Raw genomic sequence first — 12,533 nt, forward strand, 5'->3', positions numbered from 1 at the left:
TTCGTTGGGCAATGATTTATTTTTATTTCTTCGCGTTTTTATTTTCTAATATTGTTTTTTTATCTTTATGTTACCATAATTTCCCTCATATTCGGCTGGTTTTACTTATTTTCTGCATGTACCACCAGAAATGTTTAAAAACTGATTTTAAACGATCAAAATGCAAAGCAAACGAGTTTTTACCGCTAGAAAAAATAATTTATAATTATGCAGAAATAACAATGAGCAACGGTTACTTTTATAATTTACGCGCGAGATTTCAAAAAATTTTGTTTACAAAACTGAATGTGAAAACAATACAGCAACCTGCAAATCGGCAACGGATGGTTTCAATAGAAACTGTTGAGATGTATCTCCTTCTCTTTTTAAACCTCCTTGGGCTGACCATTTATTTATGCAACTTTGTTTGTGATTCTAAACTTTCATTTCTTATGCTTCCTTACACCATAGTCTATAGAAAAAAACTCTGGTCTGGAAGCGCATTGTTTTTTACCATTGTTCTGTGAAATAACTCGCGCAAATTTTAAAAATACATCACGTGATCAAAGTGAATGCACAAAGATCAAAAATGGCGGACGAGGAAGGGTTTGTTTGGGGTGAAACGCTAGATGTTTTGTTACAGTTTCTTGATGAAGATATGTTAGATGAAAATTTCGATACAGATATTGATAACGCAGTTGTCCAGGTAATATAAACCTATTTAGGGGGATAAAAAAGAAACAATAGTGAAAATTATGCTGTCTTTTTCAATTTCTCTTTAGGTAACAACTTTGGGAAACTTTCCATGTGCTGACTGCAATAAAAGTTACAAAACAAAAGGTGGTTTAACAAGACATCAAAATAATAAACACAAAAACGTTTCAACAGAAAAAAATACGCTGGAAAGAGACGTGCTTCTTGATATAGCTGACTTGAAATCGTTGGTATGCAGTTCACAAAAAGCCATAGAAAAGAATGAGTGCTATCCTGAAGATTTACGTGCAAATATAGAAAGCTATTCTTTTCAGCCAAAACAAGATTTTGTCAGCCAAATTAACATTATATGTAAAAAACTATTAAAAAATAAAGACAAAGAACAATATTACTCCTCATTCTATAGTCACATTGTTGTCCACTCATCAAAATATTTTTCAGATTTAGATCAGCCTTTGTGTAGTCTTCTTGCAACAAAATTAGCTGAAAAAGTTTTGAATCATTTCATACAACCTGAATCACTGGCCATGCCAAAACCACATATTGTGACACAAAAAGAAATGGATGGATTGCAATATCTTGTTGGCTATGTGATCCATAAATTTATTAAAAAAATAACTAACAAGAAAGACTATAGCAGTACAACCAATCAAGCATTACTTCAAATATTAAAAAGTACTGTAGCTGAAGACTACACTGGCCAAAAATTAGTTGATACACAAAGCAGAGGTGGATTACTGGCAATAAAGGAAGATTTTGTACGGATATTCATAGTAGTCGAGGAAAAATTCCGAATTGAAACTCAGACAAAATCTCTCGTTAAAAAAATAGACATTAACGCAATTACACAGGAACTAATAAAACACTGAAATAATAAGCATATACAAAGCAACAATAGAAATGTGTGGCGTAAATATTTGTGACAGTGAAATTACAAATAATTTAATGGAGCAGATGATAAGACTCTACCTTAGAGTTCGGGCTTTTTCACTAGCAAAAGATGTGACAAATAAACATAAATTGTCCACAAAGACTAAAAAATCGAAGAGTTTACGCAAAAGTATTGCAAAAGCCACAAATAAACCTGATGTTATTGATTAAGTAGTTTTTTATTGTGTGATCACTTTCTAAACATTTTCTGTATATATTTGCTACTGTATATATGAAATAAAAGAACCTACAACAAATATTTGAGTTACTTTTTTGGCTTTCGTTTTTGTAAAGGCTCGTCGTCAACTTTACGCCACGAGACACGTCGTTTTTGTTTATGTCGGCCTTTAGTATTTCCAGTAACAGGCACTACTGATCTCTGCATCCGAATTGTGTTGGAGTTGTAACCAAACTGGTAAAGGCTTGGATTGTCGTTTCTGCGACCTAAACTTCTGTGTCTGCCAAAATACTCCTCCAACACATCTTGATTAAATCGTTCTGTCAAAACGAATGGCATTCCCTGTTCAAGCAGGTATTTTGTAGCTTCAATAACAGAGTAAACTGTCATTTGTAAACCCTCGTAGGTTTGCCAAGAGATAAACATTCTATCGCGAGCATTTTGACTGAAATTTCCTTGCCTATTAACAATACTACTTTTCCAATCACTTAAATATTTCAAAAAAACACTCTCCAGCCACAAAAATCTTTCGTCATTAACATTTCGGTATGGTTGTAAAAATGGTTTCCTCTTGGTTATTCCTTCAAGTTGATTGCGAACATTTAAACAATCGAAAAATTTATCCATGTGCATACAAAATGTAGCAGTACCATGTGTTTCAGGTGGGTAGTATGCAAAACATTTGCAACACTAGCACTTTAAATTTGTGCAGCTAGGTGGACACTCATGACTGAATATGGGTAAAGCTTAACATGTTCAAGACTTAATTTGGGCAATGTTTTTAATCCACTGGAAAGTTCATCATTAACAACTTTGACAAAATGATACCAAATTATTTGTAAACCATTGTTCCACAAGCTACGAGTTCCTCTACCATCACCTAAATACAAACAATGTAAAAATCACACTATTAGCTGTTGTTTACATTAAATTTAAAAAATACGAAGACATGACTGCGAAAAAAATATATGTGAAAAGGTATAGGTAGGGAAGGTATGGAAGTATTTAATACACTCTTTTAAGAGGTTAAGTATGTTTTTATATAAATTCTCAAAGTTTGAAACTCACCAGAATGAAATACACAATTTCTTGCAGTTTTCATTAAATGCGGTGCATCTGCAAAAAACCAGATATATCTGTGGGGTGCAAAAAAATTTATTGATCGATGAACAACATCGCAATCCAATTTGTCATCCATAGCACTATGCATCCTATAGAATTTTCGATTTGGGGATGCGCCATCTGACACAGCAGCTATAACTGAAAGCTTACAGGTCAATTCTAAGATGGATACTGCTTCCCAGAATGTTGGCATAAGTTGGTAGGATGTGATGCCTTTCGTACCAAAGTAGGCAAATGCAAACTTGAGATCACATGCTAAACCTCTTACATAAAACACTAAAGCATGTGTCGACAATTGATCTGTGGTGTCAAAAGTAGAGAAGTTACGTTCCGGATCACCAAGATCAACGTAACCAATAAGTTCTCCAGAATGCTTATCAAAAACCAGGTTTTCCTGAATTTTTATTTCGTCAAAAGATAGCACTATATATCTTTGATACCCAGTGAGTGGTTGAACTGTTTTGATTAATTCTTGCACAACATCAGGATTAAATCCAGCTTTTGGGCGAATCGCATTTTTGTAGTCGCGTAAAGTCCTTCTACTAGGTAATACTAATACCTGGGAATCCCTGAGTTCATCATACGCTGATGCTGATTTGGAGGCAAGTGAAAGGCAAAATCGTATGATCATTGGATGGTATTTTTGACCATGAACCTTTCCACTAAACGATTTCACTTGTTGTTCCCAAAATGTTTTCATGAATGGAGACACTTTGTCCGAATTTTTGTTCATTATTGCTTTAATATCAGTACTTAAATCTTCATCAAGTGAAACACCAAGTGACTCAATTTCTTTCTTCATTTTTTCAATTTGTGTCTTTAATTGTTTACACTCCTTCCTTTGTTGCTGCAGAGCTAGCTTTACCTTATTAGGGTGAGTTGAACATAAAGGAGCATTTAATTTTGCTGGTATGTTAATGTTACACAACTTTCTCTTTGCATCACTATGAAATTTTTTGACAAATATGTCACAAGACATACAACATAATTTATCACAACCTTCCTTTAAAATACAACAATCTTTAGATCTTTTATATACCTTTGATTGTACTGGATTGTCACTTTGTAAATCCACATCACACGGGATTGAATGTAGCAACAATTCATTTGATTCAACATCTACACCATTACATAATTTGTAAGTTGTGATTTCTTTAATTAAATTTGATATAGTCACTTTCCTTACTGACCTGAGATGTCGTGATTTTCTGGAAGTATCCATCCCAATATTATTAAAGTGAAACCCATACTTTCATTGACAATAACTTCATATTTTGGTATGGTAAATTGTGGCGTAAAATATTTAAATACACTTTTATGCTCTAAAAATATAGTTTGCCAGCCATTTATTTTTAACCTATCCACTTTAATGTTGAAATCAACTAAACTATTGTAAACTAAATCTTCACTTTTCTTCATTGGAATCGGACTTTTAATGATAGCTCTTCTTTCAGGTGACTTTAAATTTTCGTGTGACTTTTTAGGAAGATTGATTGTTGGTAAGGCTTCTAACTTTAAAGTTTTTTTGCCAGATTCTAAAAAAAAATTAATATATACATGAGAGAAAAAGAAAGAGAGAGAGAGAGAGCTAAACCTAGCTAGCTAGTTAGATTTGTTTTTATTGTTTGTTGATTAATAAGCACAAAACTAAAAACAAGACCCGATAATCCAATACGATATTTAAACGACCGCAATTATGTTTGAATACAAACCTTACAGACTCGTAAAAAATCAATAATACTGCTGGTCTGTAATATAAAACTTTTACTCACTGGTTCTTTCAATATCTTCTGTGGCGAAGTGTTTCTCACATATATAAACCCTTCCTGATTCCATCCTTTCCTTTAAAGTTTTATCAACTGCACGATACGTAGATAATTTTTCTAACAATTTCTTTCTCCAGTCTTGATAAAAATCATTCTTTCTTTTCGGTATTTGAAATATACCAACGTCACTGTAGCTGGCTCGTCTTGTGGTACCACAGTCAGGAAATGCACAATTAGCCCCTGGCATTTTTGCAAATTCACAGTCAAATTTGATTTGATTTTAAAGATAATTGATTGATGTCACCATATATACTTAATTACAACAACTTTATTGATAGTTTAGATGAAACGATTAGGTCGCTAGCTAATTGCTTTCTGTTGTGAACTGTCGCTTAGCGTGCGTGCATCTACTTTGGTCACGTGACCATTTAAACTTTATACAAAGAGTTAAAGATAATTAACTCCCATATATACGGAGGTGTGGCACTCGAGGGCTAAAATATGCTGATATCAGCAGCAAAAATCTGAAAATCATAAGGCAGAACCACATTTTTTCAAAATTACCCAGGGTTCCTCGACGTTGTCCATCATATTGGCTAGCGCTGAAACTTGTGAACGAGACGCGGTTGGAAGCTAAGGAATCGTGGCTTGGAACTGAAGACATGCAAAGAAATGCCATGAGTAGTTCAAGGGAAAGAAGAGGAAGTCTTAAGTAATTTTTTTCATTGGATTTACAAGAATTTGAGGTACCCCACAATGAGAAGTAAAGAACAGAAACGCCTTTCTGATGTCTGATGATGAGGGATGGTCACATCTGGATAATATTTATTTTGTGATTTTAAGCTACCTAGCTAATACCATGCCAGCACTCCAAGGGCACATTTGTTATTAAATAATTAAGTGATAAAGTGCAAGAGCTAAATATATTATTTATATGTAGCTAGCTACACAAAAGATTTTTCAAGGTATTCTGTCATTTTAAATAAAGATAGCTAGCTAGCTATTTGGACCCAGCTAAAAAGCTCAGCCTTGTCCTTTCATACTTAGTCTAGCTAGCTAGAGCGAAAAAGTTTATTAAGTATTAAGTAATTAATGCTAGTTTAATCCTAAATCTAGCTATAGGGTAGCTAAGCTACCTGTAAGAACAACATCAAACAACGTCGAGGCTGTTCTTCTTCTTCTTCTTCTATGCCTTTTGTTTTATTTTGTAAACAAACCCAGTGGTATTTTTGTAATAAGTACCAAATTTTATGTGTGCATTTCTTGCGCTTATGAGTGTAACCAAAGTGCCCTGTACGTAAATCCTAAAAATTTATGTCATTGGCTCACTCTTTACGAAGGACACCACGTAACAAAGAAACCGTGCTTTGCTATTTTCCGTAACCTACACCGAGATTTGGTTGTGATATATATCAGAATTAATTATCTTTAAAACAATACGCTTCCAGACCAGAGTTTTTTTCTATAGACTATGCTTACACACAGTTATAAAGTATTCGTGTATTTTTGATTAAATTACAGCTCTCCATCTTTGAAGTTAAAATATTTGTTTTCATATAATTGACAGGTAATAAGACACCAATCATTTTTTAATGTACGATGCATTTTAAGAATATGAGAAAACTAAGACTTGAGATCTTATGCTGCGACTAGATACCTAAATGTGGCACCATACTACAGAATGCAATTGGAATACGGTAACTCTAGTAGCTCTGTGAGAGAAAAGGGGGTGGGGTAGTGGGGTGGAATAAATTTCTGCAGACTCTTTAACTATGCATAACTTTTGTTTGGTTTTTGTTACTAAGCAACTACATGGGTCCAAGGATAAATTATAGACCAAATTTGTAGGGAATGTAGATTACAATTTATTTTTCTTTCAAACTCACTAAACATGCTCAAATGTTTCAGAAGTCCTTATTTTTTTGCATTTTAAATCCCGAATATATTTGCGATATATTGTAGTGTAGTATTTTATAAAAATAAAGTAGATTTTAAGAACATTTAGGTATAAGATATATAAATTTAGATATAAATATTTATTACATGTATGTTGGTTACTAAGTGGTAACCAAGGTGTTGCTAAGGTGATATATGGTTACTAGGGACAAAAAGCAGACCAGATTAGAAGGAAATATCGATCCAGCAAATTGACGTCATTTCTAATCCCTATGACGTCATCAAATTATTTTTTTACCTGGATTGACATTGTACTAAGACATTCTCCAACTGAGTCAAGTTTCATCACTTAAGCACAAGTGGTTCAGGATTTATGGCCCGCGGGCACTTTGTGCCCCCCCCTCAGGGTTACAAGGGCCAAAAAAGCTCAGGTATAACAGGGTTAAAGAATTGGAAGAAATGAACGGTGTCAAAGATACCTTTTGTAAAACCATATCTGATAAATCGAATAGTGCGTTAGCTGCGATATATGCTATGCGGGTTTTTAATTTGGCTTTTGCTGTATGTAGTTTAATGTTTATTTTGCAACTTAACTGTTTCTGGCAACATAGCATACACCGAGAAATTAAAGTATTTCAGGTTCGATAATGAGGAAGGAATGACCTAGCACGGAAACGAAGCAGGCGGAAATGCATTAGGGCGGAAATACAGCAGGGCGGAAAAGTGTCCGCATAAGTATGTTGTACTTTGTCGTGTCTCACAACTCTTTTTAACTGTTTATATATTCGCTTATTCTGGAGATATATAAGATGAATCGAAATATATTATAAAATATAATTATTTATTGCCTGTCACTTCTTACTAATAAACTTCACAATGTCAACATTTTGTAACCTGACGTATGTAACACTAAAGCGATTTCAAAAAGTTGTGTCTGATTGTGCGATAGGCGTCAGTCGAACGTAGTTGGACTAAACATTAGAATGTTATGAATATACTAAGCGATCTTTGTAATTACGACAGGGTATAGCTTTTGTAAATTGTATAATAGATCAGAAAATGGGTAATTAAAAAAATGTAACGATTAAAGATCAAGAGTATTAAAAGTATTGAAAGTAGCAAAAGAAGTATTGGAATTAAGATTGCTTTCTCCTAATTGCTTTAACATTGATTGTGGACTAATTTTGTGAATCAATTTTTATCACGGTTGTGTTACGTGACAGAATTATGAAGTCATTGTAAAAGATATGTTCCAACTTAAATACAACTTTCATAGCTGATGGGGATACACACAGATACAAACTGTATATGCAATACAAATATTTATAGTTTATAATAATAGTTAATTTGTTAGTATTAACTGTACTTAAAAAGTTGTTCCAACGAGGAAAAAATTATCTTAACAGTGATTATTCTTGTCGAGAGCAAGGCGAATATGGTGAAGAAATTTTTTTTCCTGGCGGCATTTTTTCTTCTTACTTTACAAAGTTATCTGATAATTCGGAGAATGAATGAACCTATAAAACCAATAGTTGTACCACATAAGAATATGATTGAAAAAGACGCAGTAATAACAATCAAAACTGAATCAAATGCCGAAAGTGCTACTTCAGGACTGGAGAACTATAAAGCTATACAAAAACCATGTCTAGGCAATATGTTATGGAAAGAAAGAAAGCAAAATAAACAGTATCCGAGAACAGATTTTGATAATACGCAAGTTTTTTTAACATCTGACGATTTGAGAGGTTCGGTTACAATAAATATTTTAACGTACGCAAACGGAGAAAGAAAACATGTTGGTGGTGATTTTTGGTGGATGGAAATACATGGCAACAATTCTATGTATTCTTATATTAGAGATAATGCAGACGGTACTTATGAGGCGCGATTTCAACTACCCGAGCCTGGTAGGTATGAGATAGACTTGACTTTAGAATTTAGTCAATGTGATGGACTGCGCGATCCTCCTGAATGGTGGTTTCGCAATGGAGATGGACGTGGCAAACACCAAAAAGCAAAGCTTGATAAGCTTGATGACTTCATTGGGAGAAAAAAAAAGTTTTATGTTAAAAAGGAATCACTTGAACCACTTAAAATAAGAACGAGAGTGAACATGAATGACTTAGCTTGCACTTATATTAACCCTAGACATGGCTACTGGAAGCTTTCTGGTGGCAAGGAGGAATACATTGCTAAAATGAAACCAATAAAACAAAGAAATGTGACAGAAAACAGAAATACACTTTGGGTTTATGGCGATTCTGTTGGGATGAGATTTTTTAAATATCTGAAAACCAACCATTCAATCTGCCGTTATTTCAATCATTGTGAAAACACATACGCATGGATATATCCAATTTTTCCGGACTTGATCAAGAATGGTCACAAAGATTTTAATGAAACTATTACATTAACGAGGTTTGAAAGTATTCTGACAAATATAAAAATGGCGAGCAATCGAAGTATATTGTTGATAAACTTTGGATTGCATGTAATGATGGATCTGTCATTTCACGAAGCATCCCAACTTTTCTTAAACTTTATAAAACTCAAAAACAAGTTGAAAAAAACGCAGGAAATGCCAAAAATTATTTGGAAAACTACAACTCCTGTTCTTGATAAAAAAAAGTATATGGATGCTAATAGATTTCTAACAAAACAACGTATTATTCTATGGAACGCGTTTACAAAAGAGGTTGCTTGTAAAGAAGGAATACCCATCCTTGATGTGTATGAACTGGCTGCCTCAAATCCCGCCGAGAGTTTCGATGGCGTACATTTTAATATTGGGTTTTTTGAACACGCTGCATTAGCCTTCGAATTTTATCTCAATCGTGAACATTAAATTATTACTTTTGAAAATGACTTTTTATTCAATTCAATATCGCTGTTTTTTGTCTTTTCCGTATTCATTTTTTGTTTGTTGTGGTGGTGAAGTTTTATTTCATCATTAACTTTAACTTTAAGAGAATGCATATATAACATAATCACATATATATCCTATTCGTGTGTAATAGATTGGTGACATAATTAAAAATGAAGACAGGGAATCTGTCTTCATTTTCAATTTCTCATTTGTCTTCCCATTTGTTTTCTAAACAAAACTCAACATCAAAACGTTTATGAGATTAACTTTCCGACGGTATGCGAGTGCTAAAAAATGTGATAGCTTTCTCAAGAGGATCGATATACTTTAGATTATGGCATTTTTAGAATAATCAATGAAGTGGTTAATTTTCTGAAAATTCGTAATGCGTGATAATGTTTTCTTAAAAATATATTTAACTTCGAGGTATTACATTAGACTCCCGGTAACTCGAACACCGGTTAACTCGAACTTTTATTAGCTCGAACTGTTTTCTACGGTCCCTTGGGCATTTCTTAATACTTCCTTATAAAAACTACTCGTTAACTCGAACCCCGGATAACTCGAACATTCGCTTTCTCGAACTATTTGTTGGTTAACCTGAAGTTAATTTCTTCGGATAACTCGAACTTTTTGGTGTCCAAGTAGAAAAAAAATGTTTGAAAAAGGAATACTGGTATAAAAACGGAGCCTGTCTTCACAATTACATCAACCTAATAAGTCAGCAAGGTTAAGTCAAACCGACATACGAAATTTCTTTCAGTAAAAGCTTACTAGATTGTAACATTTGTAAATTTTATAGAGTCTGAAAAAAAATCGCCCTAACTCGAACTAATATCTCAGTTTTGTCTAAGCTCGAATTAACGGGAGCTTCGCTTAAGTCGAACATTTGTTAAGTCGAACTGTTTTCTTTGGTCCCTTGAAGGTTCGAGTTACCGGGAGTTACTGTATTTTGTTTCTTTTGCTGACCATGCTCACGAAAGCATACAAAGTGACTACCAAATCTTTTGTTGCTATTTTTCAACAAATGTTTTCTATTATTTTTTTAGGAACAATTATATCTAGCACATGCTTAACTTTAACGTTTTTGCGACACTCGAAATGATTTTAAATAAGCTTAACCAGATAATTCACTTTTGTGCACTATTAATGTTCCAGCTTTGTGCCCCACTAATTGTTGAAAAAGATGTACTTCGGACTACAAGAAGCACATTAGAAAAAGGAGTTTAGCAAGTCTGTTTCCATTGATTTTCGTTTGGCGCCACAAATCTATTGTCTTTAATTTGCAACACTTTATACGATTTTAAATATACAAATAATTAAGAAGTGATTTTATTAAGAAATCTTTTCTTAAGTACTGAACATGGTGCTGTTAAATTGACAACCGTTTTCTAATTCAGAAACATGAGGAGAGAAAATTATGTGGTATCTAAATTTTATTGTCCCAAAAAACTCAAAGCGAATTCTGCGCCTCCGTTTTTTTTTTAAGTAACACACACGTCAAACTTGTACAAGTTCACTTGTTAGTGTTCACAACGGACTTAGAACTCAGGATCTTTAGATTCAAAAACTTCTGGGGCGCTATTTTTTTCTATTTCCACGATATTTCGGACCATTTCGACTCGTGGAGGGGATTATGCCATCATGCGGGCGTTGCGGAACAGCCCGATGTGGTATTTTCAACGTTAGTTACTAGGCCAATCTAAAACGTTTTCTTATTTCGAGAAAGAGCTAAAGAACAAGACTTTTTTGAGTTTCTTTTTATTGTTTAAATACTTTTAGAGGTTCCTGCAAGACCGAAATTGTAATTTGACAGGAAATTCTAACTGATGCTATATCCAGGTCAAAAGTTATCGAAAAAAACCCAGCCCTACCTAAGCAGAAGCCCTAGGACTCCCCTCAATTCTCTCTGCTCTATACTATAAAACAATGCATATGTGATCCTTTTTTATCTTGCTTCTGTTAATTCCTATATAATCGTTATGTTGTTGTTGAAAAGCAAAGAAAAGACATTTAAGATAAATCATACAGATATATCCAACTGATAAATTGACAGCATTTACAAAACAAAATACATGTTACTAAATTTACCTATTAAAAGTGTACACAAATTTAATTTAAAAACGTACATACAACAAAGTATAATAAACAGATAGTCGGCTGGGTTTTAACGAGTTATCCCGAGCAATCAGGCTTGTGGCATTTAAAAATACGCAGGGAGATAGACGAGAAGGTGAGACTATAATACCGATGTCCCATTTAGCCAAGCCGAATAAGTTTATTATACATTATCAATGCCTCTAAGTTTAAGTTAGCAAATGATGTATGTTTTATTTCTCATGCACTCCGTGTGGCTGCTTATTATTATTATTTATAAAAGCAAATCGTTATCAAAACAATTCAAGAACAGAAGTTACTGTTATTCAGAAATAAAAAATGCCTTATTAAATCACTTTGATACGTTGGTTATATAATTAAATCAATAAACACCTGATTATTATTACTGCTGTAGTTATATGCGTTAAAGTTAAAATACATTCAAATTTATTGAGATTGCAAATAACGTTTGCTTCGTAACTCCTTGCTTTAACCACTCTGCTTTTACAGCTTTCGTTTACGAATGTTATTCCTGGAAGGGAGTTAAATCTTGCATAGTTGTTTATTAATCATCCGTTCATATCTATTCCCTTTTAATTATCGTTTCCCCATACGTCTTTGAAAGTAACCATCTATTCAAATAACGTACATCACGTAGGATCATCATTGACTCATTGTGTCAATTTCAGCTCTCAGTTGTCATCAATTTCTGAATCAGATCCTGTGTCGTAATCACTCATTCGTTGATCGTCTTCAAATGTGACATGTGGAGGTGTTGTCAACAGCAACCTTAATGTGTTTCGTGCAGCGTTTTGTGATTGGTACTTGATTCCATGCAACCACAAGTAACCCGGGTTAGGGTTATAATAGTCGATGTCTGCCTCTTCCATTCGACCAGAACAACTCATGCACGGACGCTTCTTACCATAGATATAGAACGTGTATGTTTTTCGACTGTTTTGTTTTCTCCTTTCTTCTGCAA

The 12,533-nt window shown here is 33.7% G+C and overlaps 1 protein-coding gene and 1 pseudogene across 1 annotated transcript; both read left to right on the plus strand.

The window, feature by feature from the left end:
• Window positions 1–568: 568 nt before the first annotated feature.
• Window positions 569–2,397, plus strand: LOC130636871 (uncharacterized; annotated as a pseudogene).
• Window positions 2,398–7,415: 5,018 nt separating this feature from the next.
• LOC130636872 (uncharacterized) lies at window positions 7,416–9,433 on the plus strand. The gene has a single exon (XM_057446720.1). The coding sequence runs from the start codon at window positions 8,021–8,023 to the stop codon at window positions 9,431–9,433; it is 1,413 nt and encodes a 470-aa protein (XP_057302703.1). The 5' UTR covers window positions 7,416–8,020.
• Window positions 9,434–12,533: the final 3,100 nt, after the last annotated feature.

The sequence above is a fragment of the Hydractinia symbiolongicarpus genome, chromosome 3 (genome assembly GCF_029227915.1).
Source record: "Hydractinia symbiolongicarpus strain clone_291-10 chromosome 3, HSymV2.1, whole genome shotgun sequence".
Lineage (NCBI taxonomy): Eukaryota > Metazoa > Cnidaria > Hydrozoa > Anthoathecata > Hydractiniidae > Hydractinia > Hydractinia symbiolongicarpus.

What these genes read in the sequence shown, in the direction of transcription:
- LOC130636872 (XM_057446720.1), top strand. Translation starts at nt 8,021, where the DNA reads ATGGTGAAGAAATTTTTTTTCCTGGCGGCATTTTTTCTTCTTACTTTA.